Source organism: Cyprinodon tularosa, unplaced genomic scaffold (genome assembly GCF_016077235.1).
Source record: "Cyprinodon tularosa strain WSP-4 unplaced genomic scaffold, ASM1607723v1 ctg37, whole genome shotgun sequence".
In the NCBI taxonomy this organism is placed as follows: domain Eukaryota; kingdom Metazoa; phylum Chordata; class Actinopteri; order Cyprinodontiformes; family Cyprinodontidae; genus Cyprinodon; species Cyprinodon tularosa.
Genome location: NW_024039085.1, coordinates 611,632 through 637,641, shown reverse-complemented (window position 1 = coordinate 637,641; position 26,010 = coordinate 611,632). Strand labels below are relative to the sequence as shown.

The 26,010-nt window shown below is 36.9% G+C and overlaps 2 protein-coding genes across 8 annotated transcripts; one reads left to right on the top strand and one right to left on the bottom strand.

Annotated features, from left to right (window-relative positions):
- The first annotated feature begins 6,069 nt into the window (after positions 1-6,069).
- Positions 6,070-14,738, top strand: st3gal7 (ST3 beta-galactoside alpha-2,3-sialyltransferase 7). Of its 6 annotated transcripts, none has more exons than XM_038296438.1 (9): positions 6,070-6,186; positions 6,957-6,999; positions 7,252-7,414; positions 10,098-10,224; positions 10,311-10,648; positions 12,038-12,224; positions 12,341-12,481; positions 12,737-12,901; positions 14,299-14,738. In XM_038296438.1, the coding sequence occupies exons 3-9, from the start codon at positions 7,269-7,271 to the stop codon at positions 14,383-14,385; spliced, it is 1,191 nt and encodes a 396-aa protein (XP_038152366.1). In that variant the 5' UTR covers positions 6,070-6,186; positions 6,957-6,999; positions 7,252-7,268; the 3' UTR covers positions 14,386-14,738. The 6 variants fall into 6 exon arrangements, with proteins under 6 accessions (XP_038152366.1, XP_038152365.1, XP_038152370.1 ...); XM_038296442.1 differs by lacking the exons at positions 6,070-6,186; positions 6,957-6,999 and adding exons at positions 6,863-6,956; positions 7,068-7,096; XM_038296439.1 differs by lacking the exon at positions 6,070-6,186 and adding an exon at positions 7,068-7,096 and having other exon boundaries at positions 6,897-6,991.
- Positions 14,739-15,014: 276 nt separating this feature from the next.
- hps1 (HPS1 biogenesis of lysosomal organelles complex 3 subunit 1) lies at positions 15,015-25,143 on the bottom strand. Of its 2 annotated transcripts, XM_038296436.1 has the most exons (18): positions 24,984-25,142; positions 22,406-22,596; positions 22,195-22,317; positions 21,704-21,846; positions 21,507-21,615; positions 20,381-20,541; positions 20,168-20,270; positions 20,009-20,093; positions 19,868-19,923; positions 19,626-19,793; positions 19,090-19,269; positions 18,797-18,873; positions 18,572-18,703; positions 18,364-18,429; positions 17,077-17,221; positions 16,565-16,678; positions 15,685-15,767; positions 15,015-15,599 (listed from the first exon to the last, which is right to left on the bottom strand). In XM_038296436.1, the coding sequence occupies exons 2-18, from the start codon at positions 22,520-22,522 to the stop codon at positions 15,437-15,439; spliced, it is 2,025 nt and encodes a 674-aa protein (XP_038152364.1). In that variant the 5' UTR covers positions 22,523-22,596; positions 24,984-25,142; the 3' UTR covers positions 15,015-15,436. The 2 variants fall into 2 exon arrangements, 1 of the variants encoding a protein (XP_038152364.1); XR_005281769.1 differs by lacking the exons at positions 15,015-15,599; positions 15,685-15,767; positions 16,565-16,678; positions 17,077-17,221; positions 18,364-18,429 and having other exon boundaries at positions 18,675-18,703; positions 18,797-18,893; positions 24,984-25,143.
- Positions 25,144-26,010: the final 867 nt, after the last annotated feature.

The window sequence follows — 26,010 nt, the reverse complement described above, 5'->3', positions numbered from 1 at the left end:
GGAAGGGTTTTTTTTTGTATTTTCTTAAAAAGAAATTAATCTGTGGATAAGGATGTTTCAGAAGCCCTGGCAGAGAAGCCTGAATATAAGGGAATAAAAATACCTCATTAGTGAGTCATTGATAAACAGGTTCATCAGGATACTGCAAAACAGTAGTCAAGTTTCCCCATCCCCCTCTTAGCAGCGTGCAGCTTATATATTGCATGAACAGAATACAACAAACCTAAAGATTTAGTAGCTTAAAAGATTGTGGAGTACGTTTTTTTAGTTGTTTTTTTTCCCCTAATGCGTTGTAGGGTCTCAGTTTTAGGGTTGGGTAGACTGCAAAAAAAATCTAAAACATAACCCTGTACTGTGGGTGTTTTGTGTTCTCTCTGCTCCTGACAGTTACACAGCTGGAACAGGAAATACTGTGTGGGGCTGATAATGCAAATGAATAGTTTGCACGTGTCGCATACAATCATTGTAGAATCAAACCACCTCTATAAACTGCAGGTTTTGTATCAGGACAAAATAAAAATTATCTCTGCATTGCCAGTTAAAATTTAGCTTTTCATCTAACTCTTAATGTATGAAAATATCCAACCATATTAACACTCATAAACAAAAGAATGGCAAAATTTATATACATTTGTGCACTTTCAAAGGGCGTGTTAACCATATGCAGCCTCTGGTGTTAACATAATGCCAAGGCAGGAAGGCATTGGCAACAGTATTGAAAGAGAAAATGTAGCTTCCCATCAATCTAGGAAGGTCCTTATAAGGCGACAAGAAAAAGTTATAGGAGGATCATTCTAGAGAGAGAAAACTTATTTACAGCTTAAAAAAAAGTAAACAAAGGAATGTGGTGGCAGTAATTAAATTTGCAAAGTTGGATCTGAAAGAACCCCCAAAAATTTAGGTAATATGTGATTCGAGCAGATCGAATCAGATCCATGATCTATAGTACCATGCCAGGGAAGAAACAAGAACAGTCTATCAAAACAACATACCAGTTGTCTAGCATGATGGTGTAGGGCAGATGATTTAGGGTTAACAACATCCCACTGGAAAGGCTTTGAATCCATTTAGTAAAGCATGAATTCGTCTGTATAGCAATATATTCTAGATTCAAATGTGAGGAAATCTATCAACCAGCCAAAACTTGACCAAAAAAGATCAATAGAAATAGCAATGTCCTGAAATCGTCAACAAATCTACAATAAGATGACTAAAGAAAAGAAAAACAGGCTGTTTCATAGCAAAATCAAGACCCTTTCTGATGTAAAGCTCATACTATTGTTAGGAAGTATATGAGGCCTAAAAAGCAGATTTGCCTCATGATGTCTAAAAACCAATGTTAAAACCTCCACTTCGGTTAGCAGGGCAAATATCAAATTACCTTTTTGAACTCATGGCAAAGACATAGTAATGGCATAAAGAAATAGGTCTCAAAAAGCCTTAGACACGATTTCTAAATCCCATAAAAACAGAAGAACATAACGAGAATAATGAGCCAGTTTATTTTTAATTTTTTTTATGCATTTGCCTGCAAACTTGGAAAATAGAGATAGATTTTATTTATTATTATTATTGTCATTGTAACCAAATGCAGTTTATAGAATTTGTGCAAAACCCTTTGCATGTAGACAGATGTGTAAAATGTTGAGTAGTGATTTACCTAGTTTTGTAGATTAGTCCGTGCTGTGTGTGTTTTTGGAAGTCCAATCTTAGATCTGATAAAGAATTTATGGAAAGAGCTATAGAGTAAGTGGACATGGAGGGTTTCCTTCCACAAGGTCTTGGAACCGGTGACCAAGGATAACTGGTCAAAATACCAGCACTTATAAGATGAAATGCTGTAATGTCATTATTGAGAACAATCTAAAGTATTGGATTTTTTTTTTTTTTTACAGACCTAAGAAAACATTTTTTCCTCTTTTATTCATTTATTTTTATTTTTTTTTTATTAACTTCCAAAAGGAAAAATGTTTTGATTTAATAAAGTTAATTTTACATCTACATCTTTGAGAGGCATGACTAATTTCAGTTTCAGTTGCACCTTAACTCTAGTACCCAATTTTTAAGCTCATTACTGGGTTTTAGGTTTTCCATTTTTTTCTCTGTGTAATCAAAGTTAATATATAAATATTTAGTTCTATTGCAGTACAGCGATGTGAGACAAAGTGTAGAAATTCTACTCAATGTAATTGTGAAAATAAGAGGTTTATTTGAGTTATACAGTATATCTGATTGTTTTATAAAGCATAATGGTTCTCCCAGATGTAATTTCATTAAAAAACAAAACTTACTGCACATTAATGTCTGGAACATATCACAAAAGGTTACCAACTGAATGTTATATGATGGTTGATTATTGTAAGGCATTTCTTAATGCATACAGGTGCTGGTCATAAAATTAGAATATCATGAAAAAGTAGATTGATTTCAGTAATTCCATTTAAAAAGTGAAACTTGTATATTATATTCATACATTACATACAAACTCATATATTTCAGGTGTTTATTTTGTTTAATTTTGATGATTACAAATGACAACAAATGAAAATCTCAAATTCATCATATCAGAAAATTAGAATATTACTGAAGACCAATAAAAACAAAGGATTAATAGAAATGTTGGCCAACTGAAAAGTATGAACATGAAAAGTATGAGCATGTACAGCACTCAGTATTTAGTTGGGCCTCCTTTGGCCTGTATTACTGCAGCAATGCGGCGTGGCATGGAGTCGATCAGTCTGTGGCACTGCTCAGGTGTTATGATAGCCCAGGTTGCTCTAATAGTGGCTTTTAGCTCTTCTGAATTGTTGGGTCTGGTGTATTGCATCTTCTTCTTCACAATACCCCATAGATTTTCTATGGGGTTAAGGTCAGGAGAGTTTGCTGGCCAATTAAGAACAGGGATACCATGGTCCTTCAACCAGGTACTGGTAGCTTTGGCACTGTGTGCAGGTGCCAAGTCCTGTTGGAAAATGAAATCTGCATCTCCAAAAAGTTGGTCAGCTGCAGGAAGCATGAAGTGCTCTAAAACTTCCTGGTATGTGGCTGCGTTGACCCTGGACCTCAGAAAACACAATGGACCAACACCAGCAGATGACATGGCACCCCAAACCATCACTGACTGTGGAAACTTTACACTGGACTTCAAGCAACGTGGATGAAGTGCCTCTCTTCTTTTCCTCCAGACTCTGGGACCTTGATTTCCAAAGGAAATGCAAAATTTACTTTCATCAGAGAACATGACTTTGGACCACTCACCAGCAGTCCAGCCCTGTTTCTCTTTAGCCCAGGCAAGACGCTTCTGACGCTGTCTGTGGTTCAAGAGTGGCTTGACACAAGGAATGCGGCAGCAGAAACCCATGTCTTTCATACGTCTGTGTGTGGTGGTTCTTGAAGCACTCACTCCAGCTGCAGTCCACTCTTTGTGAATCTCCCCCACATTTTTGAAGGGGTTTTGTTTCACAATCCTCTCCAGGGTGCGGTTATCTCTCTTGCTTGTACACTTTTTTCGACCACATCTTTTCCTTCCCTTCGCCTCTCTATTAATGTGCTTGGACACTGAGCTCTGTGAACAGCCAGCCTCTTTAGCGATGACCTTTTGTGTCTTGCCCTCCTTGTGCAAGGTGTCGATGGTCGTCTTTTGGACAACTGTCAAGTCAGCAGTCTTCCCCATGATTGTGTAGCCTATAGAACTAGACTGAAAGACCATTTAAAGGCTTTTGCAGGTGGTTTGAGTTAATTAGCTGATTAGAGTGTGGCACCAGGGGCCATCAATTTTGAACCTTTTCACAATATTCTAATTTTCTGATATGATGAATTTGAGATTTTCATTTGTTGTCATTTGTAATCATCAAAATTAAACAAAATAAACATCTGAAATATATGAGTTTGTATGTAATGTATGAATATAATATACACGTTTCACTTTTTAAATGGAATTACTGAAATCAATCTACTTTTTCATGATATTCTAATTTTATGACCAGCACCTGTATTCTTTGTGACACATACTAATGCTCACATCTTCAAATGTTTTGGATTTATAATGGAGACCTTCAGCTGTTTTTTTTTTACGTTTGTGTAGTTTTGGATTTTAGAGTTCTTTAACAGAAGGTTGTCGTCCCAATTTAATAAACATAATCCATGTGCATTTCTGTTGGGTAAAGACATCTAAGGCTAAGGCTGTCTGGAGTTCCTATCCCACCTATGATAGTGTTCTTACTCTTGACCCTACGAAGAGAGAAGGAAGAAGAGTTAGGAACTAGAAATTGCTGTATTTGGATTTAGGGAGAATTCATGATACTGTAAATCTATTTAGTGGATAACAATACTGGTTTCGCTGGATAATAAGCAGAACAAGCTACACATTTTGGAGTTTAGTTGCTTTAAGTCTGAGGCAACAGTTTTTAGCTCTGAATACTGCAGGTAGACTGATCCGCCATAATCACAGGTCAGTCTTAGCATCTTTGTTTCTTGTTTTTTTTTATTTAAGATGTAATTGGAAATGAGTAGCAAGATAGTGGCTCTTTCCACCTAGAAATAGGTATTACTACTGTTCTGTCAAGATAAATACATTCCTGGGCTGACAAAGAGTAGCCTGTCTATGTTCTAACCCTAACTAATGGCCATGAGAGTTACATACATGATGTAGGAGTCTGTGATGAGCTTCCTCTATGAGTGCTTGCTCAACCAGCTGTGTCTATCTCTAGTCCTCAGGGGCCAGTGTCCTGCAGGTTTTAGATCTGTCCTTGCTGAAACATAGCTGATCCAAATGGCCTAAATGCTTACAAAGGATGTTATGGTATCTAGAACCTGTGGTGTAGGCCTTCTACTTAAATTGATTTAAGTCTGATGAATTAGGGTAACATATAAAAAGAACAGTACACCAGCCCTTGCAGTTCTTCTGTGCCCTTCCACCATAGCATCCAGGGGAGGTTTGATAAGGGGGGAGGCTATTGCATTGACAGCAGGCTGCACAGGAATTTTCCGTCAGCCTTGATTCTTTTCTTGCTTGCTTTATGTGGCAAACCCAATATTCCAAATTTGTGGGGCTTTTCCACCTTGAAGCGAGCGTGCACATCCAAGATATTATCCCATCTCACCTTTGAGTTCAACCACCATAGCCAGCCTGCATTCAATCTCAGCCAGCATTGGGCTCAGCTCCCGGTCCTGCTCACTCACAGCCTTTGTGAGTGCGTCAAACGCTGCCAGCAGCCTGATCAATGCTCAAATTGCTGCCGACATCCTCTGTAATTGTAGATACATCAGGTATCCTCCAAATCCAAACAGGAGAAATAAAAGTATCATAAATCCGAAAATCCATACATCTTCGATATCCTGCTCTGACAACATTGTAAAACACACCATCCTCAAAGCCTTCCTGAAGGCCATGGTGTATCCCACGAAGTATGTCCCGGCAGGACAGGAAGGGTCCCTTTTTCAGTTTTCCAGTTGAGAAAATAACATCAATTGTATTGAGAGACCAGCTGACCAGTTCCATTGTTTGAATTCGGGTGATATGAAAGAGGGCTCAGAAAAGACAAGACACAGCAAAGCAGGAAAAGATTGAGTTGCAGAGCAGCAAGAACAAACATTCAAAAAGTAGTAATTCAACCAATATCTTTCATGAAATATAGAAAACGCACTAATCAATCAGCAAATCAAGTATCAAAACAAGATCAGGCACAGAGGATACTTTTCAATTAAACTATTTCAGTCAATTTAAAAGTCAGCAAAACTCTCCCACAAAATACTTTGTCAAACAAATAGTGTGACCTTAGTTTGTCAAGAGAACAGCCTATTCTTACTGATCCTGTTTGTCAAGCAAAGTGTTTAAAAAAATCATTTTAAAAGCAACGTACGTTTACCCAAATATACAGTATGTGGCTATATAGACAATAGTTGTGTGAAAACCTGAGTGTTCAGAGTTAGTGCAGCTCGTTTTGTCTATTCTCTGGAGGTGGATAAGAATCAGCTTAGTCATGAATCGACACAATTATTGAGTCATTGGGTCTTTGAGGGAAACGGAGGCTCAGAATTTCTTCTAAAGCATTTTGAAAATTAAAATCACACTTTTAAAAAATACTATTGCACAACTTCCTCTGTGCCACTGCAACATAAGCAACCATATCTAAGGCAACCAGGTGATATGTATGCAAATCTACATTCAAACACACTTTAACTGAGGTAAGTTGAGCCTGCGGTGCTTCAGTTGTTGTTCTGGCTTCTTTTGTGGTCTCTTGTCTTAGCTGTTATTCAGCTCTTTTAGTTATTTGGGTGGATTAACCATTCGTGAGAAGGTTCACCGCTGTTACATTCTTTCTCTATTTGTAGGAGGTGATTGGCTCCCTAGTTTGCATATTGTGCTAGATGTGAAGGGTTATGTTTGTCATCTCTTTTTATATTTTTTCTTTTCATTGGATTTTATAGGTTCAACAGATCAGGCATTTATTATGTCTATGTGTGGCTACTGAAACTGAACACAAAAAATCCAGTTATTCAATGTTTTTTTTATGATTTAACAAGTGAAACAAAGAAACATACTCATCTAAAAACTGTATATATATATATATATATATATATATATATATATATATATATATATATATATATATATATATATATATATATATATATATATATATATATATATATATATATATATATATATATATATACTCTACTGTATGTATGTATATTAGATATTTCTCAGCACCATATCTAAACAAACTTTTCATTGGTGTTGACATTTAATTACTGCATTCTATTGAATAGACAGCTGATGACACACACACACATACACACACACATACTTATTCATCTCCCTGCCAGCTGTAGTGGGACTGCCTGACATGTTAATGATCAACCAGGGTTATTGAAGGAAGAGACAGAGTTCAGTCAGATAGAAAAAGGAACTTCAGCCATTTTGACCGCACATTTCCCTGCTTAAATTTCAGGTATGGAGCAAGAACGGGAATAATCAGCAGACAAGGTCCTGAGGTATTTTGTGTGTTACTCTTTGTTCTTATATGTTTTTTTTAAAACTGATTCTCGCCATTATGCTTTAGGCGTTTGTCCGCATTTGACTACAAAATAGGTAACATGACACTCTCACTGTCATCCATAAATCATGTGATATTTTTCAGAACCTGCATCTAGAATGTAGAAAGGAATTATTCCTTTACATCATGGTTACCATTAAAATTATTTGGGCCACCTCAGCTAGTATATCTGTGTCTGTGTGTGTTTCAGGTGGAGGAAATAATGCCATGGTAACCCTAAACCATTTAAGTGTAGAAGATCCAGATGGTGGCGCTCCTCTGCTTCCTGTGGCTGCAGAGACAATGACACCTACACCTGTGCGTCACCATCAGAAAGCCGCTTTAAAGACTGGAAGAGACTTTTTCCTAAGCAGGTAAATTATTATTACAAAGACTTCTACATGCCTTCTGTTTCTAAACAGTGTTAAAAGAACCATGCAATATGATAGAACTGACATATATGCTTCGATTTCTCACAAGAATGTTCTAGAAAAGGAGACCTATTGTTACTGTTCATCACTTTTATCATGTTTATCTTGATGAACAGAAGGAAAAAACAACTAAAGATTTTGTCTGTGATTCTATGCATTTCTCTATTCTCTCTTTCTCTACACTAGTTCAAATTTTATAAACAACAATATAAGAACTTGAAGTCAGTCACAATTAAAAATAATTTATTATGGTTGTGGTAAACTGTGCTTCTTGATATTCACACCCTTTAAATAATTTTCCTCTTTTTCACAACACAGCTGTGACTTTAAGGGGATTTCAAGTCACAGGCTTACACAAATTGGAACTATAAAATTCACCAAAAAAATCTGAAAAGTGTGGCATGCATTTTCATTTTAACTATTTTAATCTAAAACCACATAAATAAAGCAAATGAACAAACAATTGACTTTGTAAATAAAGCCTTTGTGCAATTTGAATAGCATATAAATGCCATAGAAACATTTAGAAAGAAGGAAGTTAAGGAGACCAGAGTTATTACAGAGGAGCAGCAAGAGTAGAAAATTCAAGTGGGAGAATCTGTAGACAAAAAAAACGATTGGTTTAGCAATTGGCACAAGGCAATGTAGGGGACACGGCAAATATCTGAAGGAAAGTGTCCTGATCGGTTGGGGGACATAGCTTTAACATTTTGTCCAACACCTAAACATAACATCCCCATGGTGACAGCGTCACGCTGTAGAGATGCGTTTGTTTAGTAGCTGTAGAGAAACTGGTCAGACCTGAAGGGCAGATGGCGCAAATAACATTTAGGCTAATCCTAACAGAAACCTATTAGAGGTTGCAGAAATATTGAAGCTGGCACCAAAGTCCCCCTTCCAATAGGACAACAACCCTAAATAATCAATAGACCTAAAACAGTGGGTTTGACCAAAGGATACTGGTTAGAATGAGAAAGTCTAAATCTGGGAATGAATCAAATTGAGAATCTTTGCCAGGATGTTAAAACTGGGTTCACAAGGTCTGTATTCTATGATGTATAATCTAACTAAACTTGAGCTGTTTTGTAAAGAACTTCGGATAATCACTTAGTATCTAGATATGCAAATCTAGTATAGATATAGATCAGAAGACTGAGCGTTTTAATAGTAAAAGAAGAAAGTTCTATAAAGTATTGATTCAAGGCAGGTTAAATGGAAAAAATATCTAAATTATGAAATGTTTGCTTTTTGCTGGTCTATTGCATGCAAAATAATGCAAATTAAAGCTTCAAGGAGGATACATATCTTTGCAAATATCTATAATTAAACACAAACATAGATTCTCAAGGTAATTTTTAAAAGTTATGCTTAGTTTATGACTGACGATGAGCTCTGATGTTTGGTCTTCAGATGTATAAAAATATAAAACCACCCCCATGGACATGCACAATACACGTACCTTAGTTTAGTTTTGTCTTCAATCTAATGTTTTGTTTAGCAATAACTTAGTGCACTATTTATTGATGTTACTTCTTCAATAACTCAGTGCAATATATATATATATATATATATATATATATATATATATATATATATATATATATATATATATATATATATATATATATATATATATATATATATATATATATTTGCACCGGGGGTCCTGCCTGGTGTGGTAGATCCCGGCCTCTATTGATCTTTTAACCACTCAGTACAAGATCAATAGAGGCCGGGGTCTACCACACCAGGCAGGACCCCCGATGCAGACTGTGCAAAGATGCCTCTGAAACAATACAGCACATAACAGCAGGGTGTAAAATGCAGGCAGGAAGTGCATACATGGAACGCCACAACCAGGTAGCTGTCATAGTGTACAGAAACATCTGCCATGAGTATGGGCTGGAAGTCCCAAGGTCAAAATGGAAGACACCTCCTAAGGTAGTTGAGAATGACCGAGCTGAGATCCTATGGGACTTCAAGATCCAGACTGACAAACAGGTGATGGCTAACCAACCAGACATCATGTTGATCGACAAACAGCAGAAGAAGGCAGTAGTGATAGATGTGGTAATCCCAAGCGACAGCAACATCAAGAAGAAAGAACACGAGAAGCTTGAGAAATACCAAGGACTGAAAGAGGAGCTAGAAAAGATGTGGAAAGTAAGAGCAGCAGTGGTACCAGTGGTAACTGGAGCACTGGGGCTGTGACCCCCAAACTGGGAGAGTGGCTACAGCAGATTCCAGGTAAAACATCAGAGGTCTCTGTCCAGAAGAGCGCAGTCCTAGGAACAGCTAAGATACTGCGCAGAACTCTCAAACTCCCAGGCCTCTGGTAGAGGACCAAACTTGAGGATGACACATACCACCCCACGAGGGGTGAGAAAACAGTTTTTTTTTTATACACTTCTTTACCCTGTATATAGCTAGCTCTTAGTTATAGAAAACATATTTATTGTGCAGGAATAAGTTCTTAGCTCTATTACACTGGTAGCCAAGTAATCGACATTTCGTTGCCAACATTTTACCCTGTGTTTTTTTGTGCAATGACAATAAAGGAAGTCTTAGTCTACGTCTATAGACAGTTAGCATGTCATTGATGATTTGTCTTTTATCTTCTGTTCAGGAAGGAGAATTACACCTTGAGCCTGCTACTTTTGATCGGATGCTACTCTGTGATTCTGTTTCCTGCATATTTCCCCTCAAATAATGTGTCATCAGACGACAATGACTACCAGGATCCCAAAGATCTGGTAAAAAATTTATGTAATATCACGTTAGCAGGATCTTTATTAAATTTAGCAGAAGAACATATTTTAGCATGCCCCTCTGTCCTCAGCTCTTATTTAATCGATCAGCACTCCTGCTTTCACAACCCTGTCAACCTCGCCTGGGTCTGGACCACCTCGAGATGCTTGCCTGTTCTAAGGGCCTTGTGAACCTCCCGGTTTTTGTACAAGAGCACAGACCTGGGACATGGAATGAGGCCCCTCCTGGGGGGTTCCAAGGGGCTGAAGAACATTTGGCCCTGGCCCTTGCCTCTATGCCTCAGCCCGGACTGCCTCTATCTCTGAGTAAAGAAGGCAGGTGCAGGCGCTGTGTGGTGGTGGGGAGTGGAGGTGTTCTTCATGGTAGCCATCTTGGATCTCACATAGATCAGTATGATGTCATTATCAGGTATGTGGTTATGAATCAGTCAAATGTAATATAAAAGATATTGTAATAAATTGTATATTTAGTTGTCTATAGTAAAGAGCAGTTCTAAACAAATGACAGTAAATGCAGTAATCCGATTAAAGGAGAACTATAAAGTTAAGGCTAGTACGGTATTTTTGCAGCCTGTAAATGTTTTAAAATAGGTTTACTTACTTACTAACCATAACAGTGATTTAATCCTAAGTAATCCTTGGAAAGCCTTTACACAAATTGCTCCAGCAAATTCAAATTTCTTTTCAGCATTAAACTTTTAACTCAAAGTCTAAATTCTTAAGAATTTAAATTCTTCAATCTCCTTTAGAAAGGTGTTTAATTACGAATTTCACTAAACCTTAAAATCCATAAATACATATTTACAAATAAGCTTAAACACTCTTAGGCTATGGAAAGGTTAAAAGTGTCATTAACCCACACCGCTAAAGCAGAGCCCTCTTAATAGTTATACTTTTAACTTTTACACCATCATAAACAACTGCTACGACAACACTCCCTCCAGTGGGATTCATGTTGACATATTTGAAGCATTTTCTCTCCAAAGAATCACCCTACATATACATATCCAATCCAAGTTAAACTGTTTTAATTTTATATTACTTATCTCATGATTAAATGATTATAAAAAAGCTGAATGAAGTTAAAGAGTATCAATGTCATAATATATATATATATATATACATATATATATATATATATATATATATATATATATATATATATATATATATATATATATATATATATATATATATTCTTTACCTGCAATATAGCACAAATTAAATGTTTTCTTTAATGAAACAAGGAACAATGGAACCAATCATTTCAGGTCTTAATGAAGAAATTTTCTTTAACAAAAGCAAGGTCTATAATTTTGGGGATATAATGAAAAAACAACATGAACCATGAAAGAAATATACATTGTGTCAAGGCTAGATTTTTAAATTTAGATGTAAATTGGCCTCTAAAAACTCCTATGCTAATACAAAATTAGAGAAAAGGTGTTTATCTGAATCAGCTCGCTCTGCAGTGTGGGGCAGCTCAATATTATTTTAAAAGCCACATCAATCCTTGGCCCGACTAAGGGATGTCACACTTTCAAAAGCCTTGTAGATTATTTCTCCTGACTGGAAGTGATCTTCAAGATTTTTAGAAGTTCAGTAAGAATTTAACTTTTAATGTGATATAGTATAAGTGGAGGAAGTTAAAGATCTAATGTCTGTCCAATGTAATCAGCCAAAACATGATCTTTTAAATCATATTCAAACTTTTTTAAAATAATCCTTGTGTTTGTTGTGAAAAAAAAAATCATTTGAAGCAACTCTTAACCTTTTTTGGTTTCAACCTAATTTCCAGGCTGAACAATGCCCCTGTGCATGGATTTGAGAGAGATGCTGGATCACTCACCACCATCCGCCTAATGTACCCAGAGGCAGCGCCTCATTCAGCTGATGAGTACAAAAACACAGCCATGATAGCGCTGGTGGTCTTTAAAAACTTGGACTTGGATTGGCTGACCTCTGTCATCACCAAGCAGCCTCTGGTAAACCAGCATCAGAATTATAGTTAGCATTAGGCCTTCTCTGCAATATAAGCTACAAGTTTCCCCATCTATTCATCATAAAATGCTGTAATTGAACTTATTCTTCATGTATTTAGAGTTTCTGGTCCAAAATGTGGTTCTGGAGGGAGGTAGTAGATGATATCCCGCTGAAACCAGAAAGCTTCAGGATCCTCCACCCAGATATCATTCATAAGACGGAGCAAGTCTTACAGAAATATGCCCAGAAACAGGGAAACGTAAGTCCCTAAATAATTCATCTGTTTTCTATTGAAAAAACTGCATTTGTTTAAAACACAAAGCTAGATTTTATGTATAGGTCATCCAAGAATTTAACTGAGATGAGTAAATACCAACAAATTATAAAAGAACAATGACACTAATTTCTGATTTTATGAAATTATGCAGTAACTATGGAGTAACCGATTAATATATGAGGATCTCGTTTTGCTTTACGACATTAAACAAAGGGTCATTTTCTCTTTTTAATCAAGACGTCAGGTGGCAGACGCTGGCCAACATCAGGTGCCAGTGCTGTGGTGATGGCCCTGCAGCTGTGTGACCAGGTCAGCCTCGCAGGGCTTGGATACAACATGCAGCACCTAAAGGCCAGGCTGCACTACTACGGGGCGGTGCGCATGGAAACCATGAAAGCTCAAGTAAGCTCACAATGATGTAGGGATGTTGGGGTACTAGTTGGTACCACTGGTGTAACAAGTACTGAAAAATTTGATCCTTTATTGAATTTGATCCTTTATTGCACTAGCATAATCTCACGGTTAAAAAACGCTGTCACCAAATGATTGCTGAGACAGTCTCTGAAGGGATTATTGGTACCCCTGCCGGGAATCCTGTCATGCTAGCTCTATCTTCTCCTGCAACGTTTTACATGGTGTGCTTAGACTGTTAAATACTCCTTTCCTGACATATTATTTTAGATCATCCAGAATCTGTTTCTTTAACACTCTTCCCTGCAGATCTGAGGGCTTAGATGGCTGTGGTTGCTGTACTGTCTGTCTAGCTAAAAGTTGTGTTGTTCATGTGTCCTTTACTCTTTTTTAAAGATACATTGTACACTTTTTGTGCAAATGTGCTATAGAAAAATATCCTCTGAGTTTACTAGAGAAAAAGGCCCACAGCAGCACAGCTCCTATGTTGTACTTAGCAGAGATGGTGAATGAGTTTTTGCATGATTACCATTAAATCCCCCTCAAAATTCCAATTTCAGTCTTATGTGAGCAATTAAGAGGCTTATATTCATTTTATTTATTTGTAATTTTAGAAAAAATTTTTAAGGAACTGCTCTCAAAAAAAATTGGTTGGCAAGTAGGTTGATTGATTGATTTTTAAAGTGTCTTATTAGGCACTATCAAATAATATACAATAGCCTGGTGACAAAATAGAAAAAACAAAGCGTGACATAAGAGCCCATGAAAATGTTGTACTCACAGAGATCATTCATTATCTACAACCTTGAACAAAATTCACACAAACATAAATGTCCAGGTAGGAATCAAATTATTATTTATATTTAGTGACCCAACCATGAGGCTTTTTGGTTCAGTTCTCTGCCAATGACCTTTGGAGATTTTTTCTCTTCCCTTACTACCCTGGTCTCTGGGTACGGTGGCCCCAGGAGCTAAAATATAGGGCATTCTGTGTCATTTTTATGCTCCACAGACACAGAAAGTTCTAAATTAAAAACTAGAATTGGGGGAAATTTTGATGAAATGAAAATATCAAAGCTATAAAATGCAATTAAGATAAAAAATATTCTAAGATATTGTTGGGAATGCTAATAGATGAGTTGTTTTTATCAACAGCTATTATTCAATATTTTTTCAGATGTGATATTTTTTCCAAACCAAACAAATATTTTTGGTGTGTGAGATTGTACTAAAGCAATAAAGGCTTAATTTGATTATATTTTAAGGTTTCTTTTGACATATTTTCCAGGGTGCCTCAGAGATTTGTCTAAATCCACCCCATCAGGATTAGGCTGACTCTCGTCTTATATATTTTTTGTTGCTGTGATTTCTTTTTCAAAATCTTCCAGGTGGTGCACGATGTTAGTGCTGAAAAACTCTTCCTGGGGGACCTGGTGGCTGCAGGCGTGGTGACCGACCTCACGGGAGCTCTTTAAGTGAATCCACTGAACTCCGCATTGTGCTCCCCTTCTGGGTGTGAGTTGCTGCAGAGTCCTCTAATATCAGCTGTGTGCACAGCCCACCCAACAGCAAGGACTGACCTTTAAACGCTCCAAGCCTGAATGCCAAAGCAAGGACTGTAAATGTTAAAAGGCTGCAAAAACTAACTTAAGGAATTTCATTTCATTTAAATTCAAGCTGAATTTCGAAAATAAAAAAACACAGTATGAATAACAAAGATATATTTCATTTGAATTACGATAGAACACTGATACCCTTGATGTTTAGTAAATGAATGGTTTCATGTTTTCTTGTTATTTACAAACACTTAATAAAAGAAATCTAAGAACACTGCTATTCTTATTTAGAGAGAAAAAAAATTATCAGAAAGAGATTTTTATTGAAAATTGTCAATTTTGTCGCTCTTTGTCGCCAAGATGCTTCTTGTGTGGATTTCACAGCCTCTGATGAAAAACATCCAGTAAGATAAAGGTGGAAACTTTTACTTGTGCCAATCCCCGTTTCCACAAACCCACATGTTCATGATGGCGGGAACGCAGATGAAGGAAAGGGCAAGATTTAATTCCTCTATAGTTTAAACTCTCATAAAGAAAGAGACGGAGCATTTACTTGCTTAGATCCTTTATGTAATTAATGCTGAAAGTTAAAATATACAGTATGTTCACTTTTAAAAATACAAATCCTGCTAACTTTAAAATGGTGAAACATTTACATAAATTATATATACATGTGCATTGCTAATAAATAGGAAACAAATCTTCAAGGATGCAGAGTGTGATTTGAGGTTGAGGGGGTTGATGAAAGACACTGTGTTAATTCACCGGGTCGGTTGATTGTGCTAATTTGAGCATTTGTTTCTTATAAATTATTTCAGCATTTTTACACAAAAACATCAGGAAAAAAGAAATAGAAACCTGAGAGAGGCCTCCACCTGGCTCACAGGTGGAAGCCGTTTTTCCTGTTGGCTCCTAATGAAACAAAAAGATGGACACTTTCTGGACTCCCTGTTTGAGGATGATGTTTGTTCTACAGCAGCAGGTTGCGTGAAGGCTCCCACAGTTTGCTTGCCAGCTGTCTACAGTGCTGGAGGATGATCTCTGTGGGGATGACCCCCAGGTGAACGGTGAGCAGCTCGTAGCACTTCACCGTCTCCCCCTTATGGTTCTTGCTGTAGTATCGCAGGAGCCTCCTATTAGAAATGTAGCTTATATTAACAGTAAACAATGGCTTTTCTTTTTTTTCTTAAATAATCATTCTAAAGTATTGTTACTTACTTGTAGTAATCACAGGCAAGCATCCCAATGGGTGGAGAGTCATCGGGTAGAACCGGTATGTCCACTGGCTGCAACTTATACCCCTGATTGATCAGACATTATTTATAATAAGCAGCAAAATAAAAATTGTTTATTGCAGGGTAATAATCTCAGAATGGAAACAAACCATTCTTAATTTTGGTAAAATTATCTATAGCAAACAAACAAACAAACAGATAAACTGTAATTATTGATAGAATCTTCAGTTGTACATTTATTGGCACAAGAATACTCATTAAACTAAATAAATAAAGCATTTATCTTTTGGATTAAGTATGAGACAACAAAATTGACAAAAGACTCTTGGATAAGTAACAGGACTGAAAATGTACACAGGCATATCCAATGTATATTTAGTAAATGACTTTGTTTCAATGGGGTATAGAAAAGAGATCACGCTGAGGGTAATATTTCCTAGGTACTCCATAAAATACGGAAGAACATTTAGTAGTTTATATACTTTAATTTCCAGAAGAAAAGAGATGAATTCAAGAAAATAGCTCCTCCTTAATGGAAGAGGCCAGTTTCTCTAAGTCTCTAAGTAGTGACTACAGAAAATATTTGCTGCCATGCATCTACAGCCAGAACAATAATACAAAGTTTAAAACGGTCGCAATTGTGACAAACAAATCTAGATGATGAGTTAGACAGACATTTTTACAGCTACACACAATGGAAGATAAGGGAGGTAAAAAAAACCAAACAAAAATAAAAATAAAAACTGCAGGAATGTGTTTAGGTCACCAAATCTGACAAAATAAGATTATATAAAAGTTTTTATGAAGATCTATAGAACTGATAATGATTGTGGACGGTGCTGCATGCAATGAGGATAACTTACAGTTTCATTCTCAAACCAGAGGAAGTAGCAGAAGTAGAAATCTCCATCACGCAGTGTAACAGTAGAATAACCTTTCTGAAGATAGCGGCGGGTTGTCCTGACGAGGGCCCATACCTTCAGGATAAATGAGACGGCAATAAAGAAAAAAAAAGATGAAAAATACTGTGATTTTGACAAAGACAAAAATTAGAGTTATTATTTTTTTATCCAGCAAAGAAAAAGAAATCTGCAACAATTGAGCACCATCTTAAATGCCTCTTTCTAACGTCACATACCACAGGCTGACATCCTGCACTTAGTTTAAACACTACTGTAATCATGCTGCACATTTAAGCTGAAACAATAAAAATATGTTGAGCAGCTATTACCAGTTTACTACATCTTCATGACTACTTTCGTAGTCATAAGCTCGTAGCTTCGTAGCTCTTTTTAAATTCTTCATTCTAAATGATCACATTTTATTTTCCCACATAAAACAGTCAAGTTCTACGACCAGGCAGAGGCTGTCTGACCTTGTTTTTAATGTAATTGGCCACAGGCCCCTTCCCCAGCTCAGACGTAGTGCGCTCCGTGATGCTGAGTGACGGAGCGATCATTTGGCCAGTCGACCGGTCCACGCAGATAAAATGGACGAGGCCCGGGAAATCCTCCAGGTAAGTGAGATCAGCTTGGTCAAGAGCCATACAAAGAGGGTTTCATTTTGGAAGCTTTTTGAAATAGAAGTGCTACAAAAATGGTTTCCCAGGAAATTCAAGGGTACAATGTTGAAATATCAAACTTTTCTAGGCTCAATTTCTCCTGTCCCTGTTCCTTTGTTTCACTAAAGTACAAACTCCACAGTTGGAAAGGGGGAAGAATAACATAAAAATACAAAGAATAAAGTACAAGCCACACCTGTAATAAAGTGGCATTGAGATATAGTATGGAAATAAAAATGTTTTTAATCTTTACCTTTTTGATACTTCTCCAGACTTCAAAAAAGTTCATATCCAATGATATTATTTTAACTTTTTCTAGGTGCCCAAGACCCATATGACTGTAAGATGTTTTTAACCTGCTGGATATCTGTGTAGAAAACCAGCAGTAAACTACTTTAGAACTACTCTGACTTCACCCTGGAGTGTCACTACCCGATCCATCCGGAAGCACGATCCGTTCTGCGCTATCAGCTAATTTGTGCATGCGCATCCAGATATACATCCAGGTCGTCCTCGATTTTATTTTGTTAGAAATACCTAAATGACGTTTTCCCTCCCGAAAAATAGTAAACATACTAAAATATACTGTGTTAAAGGTTAATTTCCTGAGAAAATAAATGCCTTAAAATCCTTTCTGTTTTATCACTTGTCTCTGTCCGATCTGCATCCGTAAATGCATCCGGAAATGGGATCCTACGCTACTTCCAGTGGCTAACTTTTCCGGCTTTGCATTTAAACATAAATCTAGTCTGTTTGAGTTTTATGTTTTCATTTCATGTTAACCTTATGGTATATAATGCGTAATCTAAAGAAAGAAACAACTAAAATGCAGATAATAATGGTTTAACCATATTTTGCTGGACTGCTCTGAGCATGTCTGATGATGATGTTGGAGAAGCAGTTTAACGAAAAAAAATGTAAAAAGCATAAAAATTGATTTGCATTAGCATTCTTTAGTGAGTTAACCATCTTTTATATAAGCGGCACATTCCTATAATCTGTGATTCAATGTATAAAATTATCTTTTGTTGATAACGCAACATAGCCGTCTGCAGCTCAGGGGCCCATATAGGGGCTGGGGCAATTTTGAAAAAAGGATATGACACCATGGTTATGTTCCTCTTGCTTTTAACCAACAGGAAGTCTTTCCAGTCCATCAGTTTCTCTCTATGAGAAGCAAAGTAGCAAATATTTAAGATAAAATAAATCAAGGTTAGAGAGAATAAAAGGACATTAAAAAGTGCTTTAAAGACATTTAGTGATTGTGTTGTAACAACAAATAGAGATTTCTCAGTTGACTGATACGCACCGAACCATAGCCTGGGCTCGCTCCTGCAGACCTGCGGAGAGACGCTGAGTAAGATCTGCAGAATCAGACAGAAAACACTGTCTGTATATGCCACACAGCTGGGTCTTCATGTTCTTACACCACGGGATTAGCCTAGAAAGGAACACGTAAGAGATCATTCAAAGAAGCTTCAGACACCTTCTGCTGAGGTGATGTGTGGCCACCAGAGGGCAGCAGAGGACTTACTCTTTGTTGAACCCGGGGCCTCCTTTAGTGTATGCTCGGGTCTTAAACTCTACCCAGACATTTTGTAAGTGTGCAGACTGGGAGAGATTTAGAAAATCTATTGGTTGAAGTCCAAAGAATAAATATCCAACATTTAAAACGTGATTCCTTCAAATATGTAAAGAATCTTAGGAGGTTTACTCAAGCTGGATTACAACATACAATAATTATAATAAAACTAGTTAGCATAAAGCCTGACAGCCTCTAAGCTCAGTACCAAAGCTGGTATCAAATAAAAAAAAACAAACAACTACCTGTAACTCACTGGTCCCCAAAGCCTTGATGAATTTATCCATTTTGGTGCGTATATCTTGCATATTGAGAGGACTTCTTGCTGATGGGGGACCTCCATGGCCTTCATGTAAACGTTTTTCTAGCTTGTCAAAGTCCTCCAGATACTTATACACCGACATGGCCACTGAACTGGTGGGAATCTGACATGGATATGATCATATTCAATAAATTTGCATGAAAAAGTTTATTCAAAACAGTAACTTTCTATAATGATGGTTTTTACTCAAAGTTTCCAATACAGAAAAGTATTTTAAACACCCGCAAAGAGGTTGCTACATTGAATTTTTACAATCTAGGAATCATGCAATGTGTTTTTACAGCCCAACTAAGGATGACATCCTAAAAAAATTAAACGAAACAAAACAAAACATCGGTCAAACCATTTGCCTTTTAACGTATAAGGAAAGGTAACAGCTAAACTATCTGCTATGTGTCACAAGGAGAGAAGTGGAAATAAGAAAAAGGAGAAAATACTTTCTTAAATATAACCACAAACCTTAGTGAGCAGCACTAGTGTGATACCGGGCCACAGCGAGAGGCAGTACATGGAGTGGGGCATCATGGGATATAGCCCGTCTTTGTGCGAAACCTCAAGGAAAACTCTTCGAGGGCTTGAAGGGTCCAGTGGGCTAATTTCCAAAGTGTGCAAGCTGTCTTCTGCCATCTGAAGACATGACGACGGTTAAAAGTGTCACTTTTTATTTGCACATTACCAACTTCCAGCGGTAATATTCTGACCTGGATTTCTGGGTCCACAAACTCAAACACAGGAGTTTCTCCTCGCCCAGCCTTCTCTGGTGAACCAAAATGTAAATCTTCAGAAAAAACAGACAGAAACAATGTATTTCACAAATAATTTGACTTTAAACAATTTTCCACCTGAGCCGCTGGACCCTCTACTGGACGGGGACGGTTCTGGGGTGTAAAAACTTTCTGGACCGGAACCAGATGTACTTTCAACATCCTTCACAGACAAACAGACAATTATTAGATATAGAAAGGAACAGAAACAAGTTTTAGCAGTTTAGTTTTAGATACCTCAGGACTCGTGTCGTCTAGATCGATATTACTGGGATACATGTCCTGTGCCATGACAATGAGGGCCAGCAGGTCTGAGGGGGTGAGGATGCTCGCATTGCGACTGCAGCAACAAGCAGAGATGTTGACAATTTTTGATATAAATGTGATTAACAGGAGTCAGATATAGTAAACTGTACAGATTGTAGAATAACTGGGATGTTTATATAAAACCTGGAGTAGAAGGCGAGCAGCTTGGTGTGAACCAGGACAAAGGCGTGCAGAACTTCTTCTCCTGCTCGCTCCACACTGCTGTTGAGCTGCTGGACTAAGCGGCGCTCCAGGAACTCTATGCACAGTTCGCAGAGCTGGGGGTGAATTAACCTCTCTACTGCCTGAGAGAGAAGGAGGCATTTAAGGAAACCTGTTAGGGGAAGAGTTTATTTCTGTATAAATGTTGCAATAACCTAAAATAAAGCTTCAGTTTTCAATTGTGACCCTGATACTTATTTAGATAATTATACAAAAGATTATTCTGTAGGATAACATTAACAGTAGGTCCTTCTGCTTAAAGTAAACACAATTGTAATTTAAATATAATAAAATGCTGCAGTGAGGATGGGTACTTAAGGGCTGCATTACAGACCTTTATATGACTTATTCACATTTTAATATGACTGTGTTTTTGCTAAGCTTTTTATTTTGATCATCAGTTTTAGATCTTATATTTGGCTTTAAGTTTTTCACCTTATTTCAGAATAATTAACAAGTGAAACAAACATTTTAGGTTAGGAAATAATAGCAAATCCAAAACACAGTGGGGGCGGCAGCTTATGATGTTGAGGCCATATTATGTTATATTAGGGCCTAAATTATTTGTAATCATAAAATAAAAGATTAAATTTTTAGAAATTTGTATAGTTTTATTTTCTCAACAGAGTTTTGAATTGAGGATGGAAAGAAAAGCTATGAAAATGAAACTGTAGTTTTTTCTTATAGGAAGGCTGAGTTAAAATCCTGAGCCTAAATCTGCAGAAACGGACAGAAAACAACCAAACCAATTCATATTTTATAGTTTGAGGTTTAATATATATAGATATACTTTAAGAAACAATTTATATTTAATTTAAAAGCAAGAGAAAATTGGTTGACTGCAGGGATTCATTTGGAAAGGAAAGGGTTGAAGGATTTTGCATTTGTGAGCAGAATGCAGAAAAAAAAAAACTAAGCTTATATTTACTTTTTAGGCTGACTTCTCCGTAATTCCTGAACAGGTCTTATTCTAGCTTTATTCATTATCTGGAAAATCCACATTCTGTTCTTAAATTACGTCTTGTTTATCGAAGAAGAAAAGCTGCACCTCCACTAAGAAGCTCTGGTCGTTCTCCCGGAGGAGGCTGTAGGTGTCCAGCAGGCTGTGGAGATACTTCCAGAGCCTGGCTCTCTGCTCCGTGTCCTGAGGTCGCAGCCTGAAGGCGGACCAAGCGGATCAGGCGTCAGCCATACATCTGCTTTACGGAGCCCAGAGCGCTCATGAAAGCGACAGAAGAATCTTACTCTTTCCTCAGGAGGTTCCCGCTGAGCGTGACCATGCCGAACATGACCTCGATCATCTTTTTCAGCACGTATATTTTTCTCCTGAGGTCGTCCTCTTTTTCTCCGCCATCCCCGTTCACAGCAATGTAGAGACACTCATCAAACTGAACAGGCACAATATTACACAGATGGGTCTCATATTATGAGCACAAATACATCAAATGTGAATCAGAGCTGCTTTTAACATTGTTCTGCTTTGATTTCTTTTTTAAACGATAAAAAGGTTTTGACGCCATCATGTGCTGCAGACAAAACAAAGAAGGGCTTGATTCTATAACTCCCCTCACATGACAAATATGACGCCTCGCCCAGAGAGAGAGGCCCTCATTCAGGTCACTGCAGTACAAATGTGCTCTACTGTCTAACATTTCAGAACTAGGTCATAAAGAGCTCACAGGTTGGAGGCATTTTATTTTCTAAGAACTGTGCCACATATGACGAGCAGATCGTACCTGGTGTAGAACATAGACATGGTTGTTCTCAGTAGTGAAGGTAGTGTAACTGTCCTCCAAGGTGCTGCAGGAGATAATGATGGGAGCAAACAAAGTGCTCAAGATGTCCTCAAAGGCAGGGAGCTATAACAAAGAGCAGGAGATGAAAGGCTGCTGCTAAGAGTTCTACCAAGAAGGAAGGAAGAAGTCATTTTTTTCCGCTCCTCCTTACCCCCTCGCCTCCCTCCTGAGAAACACCATACTTCTGCTGAATATTCTGCCGATATTCCCGGTCATTCCAGTGGAAGAGCACCTCAGCGCTCTCGCTGGCTATCAACAAACACCTCATCTGGACAAGAGAAGCTTTCCTGTTCTTCTTTTCTAACAATAGGCTCTGAAACCTTGGAGCTGTAAAAAAAAATACTGGAAAGAAAAAAGAAAAACTAAGTTAAGCGTAAAGACTTAAAGCAGACGTGAGGGAACAGTAGGAAAATTGATGTCAAATTTGTTGCTTTTGACAGAAAATCAGTTAAGCTGGAAACAAATTCACATTTGTCCAGGTTTGGGTATAAGAAAAGTCAAATTTTCTGGTGTTGTAATATCTTTTGAGAGTCCAGTTTTATGTCTCTATAAAAAAAAAAAAAGCCACAAACATTAATGATATATTTTTAATGTTTATAATTTCATTTTTACTTAAATTAAATACAGATGAAATCAGAGAAAGGTCTAGAATTACAACATAAAAAAAAAAAAACATAATCCACCCATAGAAAAAAAAAAAACAAATGGGTAAAATATGTTTTAAATGGGCAGTAAAACCAAAAAGTTTTACCCAAAAATTGTTTTAAAAGCAGTTTTAGGTATGTGCCTGTAAATGTAAGCCATTAGTAATAGAATGCTGTTCTTCAACCATTTGGAGCACATGCAGAAACTTGCTCTCTAGTACAGTTAACATTTATTTCACCTGAGTAGTACTGTTAATCAAAAGAAGTGATGCTTGCAGCCATTTTGGCTCAACAGTGGAAATAATTTAAACAAATAAATAAATCATGATACTCTGGTTTTGAAATGTACAGGTCACTGATGTTAAGAGGTTTAAAAGAAAGCCGAAAAAAGAAATTAGTTACTACTTATAAATTCTAAATGTTATAGATGTAGGAAGCCTAAATACCTCCAACTGCTGGCAGATTTAGGTTAAAAGTAACATTTTCAATTCACTCAACATGTTTCTTCTGACTGGGAGTAATATTAACGTTCTGGACCAGCCAGAAGCCTGACTTCAATCAGTTAGAGTAAGGCCTACCCTGCCCTTCTGACCTCAAAGACTTGGAGCTCATCATGGAAAATAAATCATGCAGTGGAAACGTGCCAGAATCTGCTCAGCACTTCTAAGAAAGCTGTTAAGTTAAAGGGGATTTTTCCATTAATAATAATGAGGGGTAAAGATGGCATAAATAAAACATAAATGAAAATTTTTTTTGCATATATTTATATATTTTAAATCACACTTTTACTTGTCTCATTTTCCTCCAACTTATTGGTTAAATGAAAACAATAGTTGATGTAAATCTGTCTGAAATCCCCACGGCACTGTTGATTGGATAAGGAAGCAGCCAAGATGCAGAGAAAAGTCCTGTAATATTAACCCAGACAGCAGGCCTTGACATAACTTTTAATAGGGGGCGTGTTGGCCTAGTGGAGGTTACCAGGTGGTTTGACCACTGCTCTCCGGGTGCCTCACAATGGCAGCCCTCTGCTCCCTAACGGGATGGGTTAAATGCAGAGAGTGAATTTCCCCCATTGTGGGACAATTAAGGGATTTACATTTTTTTTTATATATGCCAAGTCCTTTCATCAGTCCTCCTTTTATTGTATTTAAATTGAAACATTTATCTTATTATATTTTATCTCCATTCAATTTTTCTTTTTGCATTGTGTTTATGTATTTTAGCTTTCACTTTTTATCTTTTGCTCTGCAAATATGATTCCTGTGCAGCACTTTGGTCAACCCCGGTTGTTTTAAATGTGCTTTATAAATAAAGCTTGAGTGAGTCCTTGGTTAACATGCTGCATGACAAAATAAAATCCCTTTTAATGCTCACCTTTACATAAACATATTGTTGACCAAGTTTCTATCTGGTTTTATCTACTAAAGTGAAAGACAATGATATTGAAAGCTTTGCAGCATCAGACACTGCAGCTCAGTGTCTGAATATTTTAACCTGATATGAATTAAGAACATTTAGGTAAAATTTTTGAAAAAGGGAAGTAAAATAAGGAAATATAATAAACAAGAATTAGAGTTTCATGAGAAAGTTACAAGGCCTTTACGTTGCACGGAAGACATTTTCAGAGATACAACTTTTATTTATTTTACTCACAATAGCAGCTATTTTTCACCCTTATTTCCAGCCTTTTAGTAAATATCATCTGCACCTTTTTAACTATGGAATTATGCAATTAAATTTATATATTGTAAATAACAATAATGAATAAACTTAGTGATGAATGACTTGGAATTTGCAGACCTAAAGTTTAGTAAAAGCACTTCCTCAGTAGAAAGGCGCGTCATCCGCTCTGCAAGCAGAAATGAGACTAAAACTGCTGCTCTTTTATTGACTCAGATTAAAGTTCACAGTTTCCCTGCAAACACGGATCATATGCATCTTCATAGCAAATTAATCTCACTGATTAAGCGTTTAGATGTTTTAATCCGTACATTATAAAGCATGTTTGTTACCAAACTTCAACTTCCTCCATTCCATAACCCACATCTTTGCACCAAACAGAGACTTTTAATTCAGACTCACTCAGGGCTTCTCAGCTCAGTTCATTGTGTAATTCTGGCATCTCCGTTCTTCTTCTCTGCTGCAATGAAGTCCAGATTTCTTCGTTTCTTTCTGCAGGTATTTCTCGGGTTCATTACTTTCTTCCGCACTTTTTCCACCGCGGCTCAGGAATCATGTGACAGAAACCTCTCAGAGCGAGGAGGGCCTGTATGGCAATGCATTTAGTCATATAATCATGGAGGCTCTTCTCTATGGAGGGTGACGCGTACCTATGTAGGCCTAAAAAATAAATAAATAACTAAATTATTTTTAATTGATGCATTAATTATTTAAACGTGCCATTGGTTTCTGAAAAGCAGAAAAAAGTGCTAATTATACTTTCAATTATATAGTTATTATATGGAGCTCAAAGTATATAATGACCATTCAATTTTTATTTTTTAATGAGAAATAGAAATCTGAAAATGAATTGTTTCCTGATTTCCAAAAAAATAAAAAATAAAATAAAAATAACAAGCCCATCCCTTTTTTGTCCTTTTGAAATCCCAGGTCCAAAAAAAACATCACAACCCTTTATCCATTTTACAAATCCAAATTGAAAAACAAAAGTTAAAAAAATACATTTTTTACTGATTCAGCTCTCTGCTCAACTCCTCTCTCTGTTTTATTTTGGTAGTGATCCAGAAGCAGTCGTAGCACCAACATAGAGAGACGTTGCACCATTCATTTTTGTCAGAACTATTGTATTCATAGTTATTGGCAGTTTTCTGATTTCATTGTCAATACATAAATACATTGTATTGAAATGAAAAAGCTATTAAGATCTGATGGACTGCCCTGAGACTCTTACTTTACTTCTTGTTCCAGAGAGTTACTGTTTACAAAATAGCTGGGAGTCCTTGTCATGTATGCCCATCGTTGTAGTGCAGATGACCAAAATATTTGATTATTAGGAATAATAATAATGAGGGAGGTTTATAAGTGACCAGGGGATGAGATTGTATGAATATGTTTTACCACGTCCATAGTGGTGTGTGCTCTGATGAGG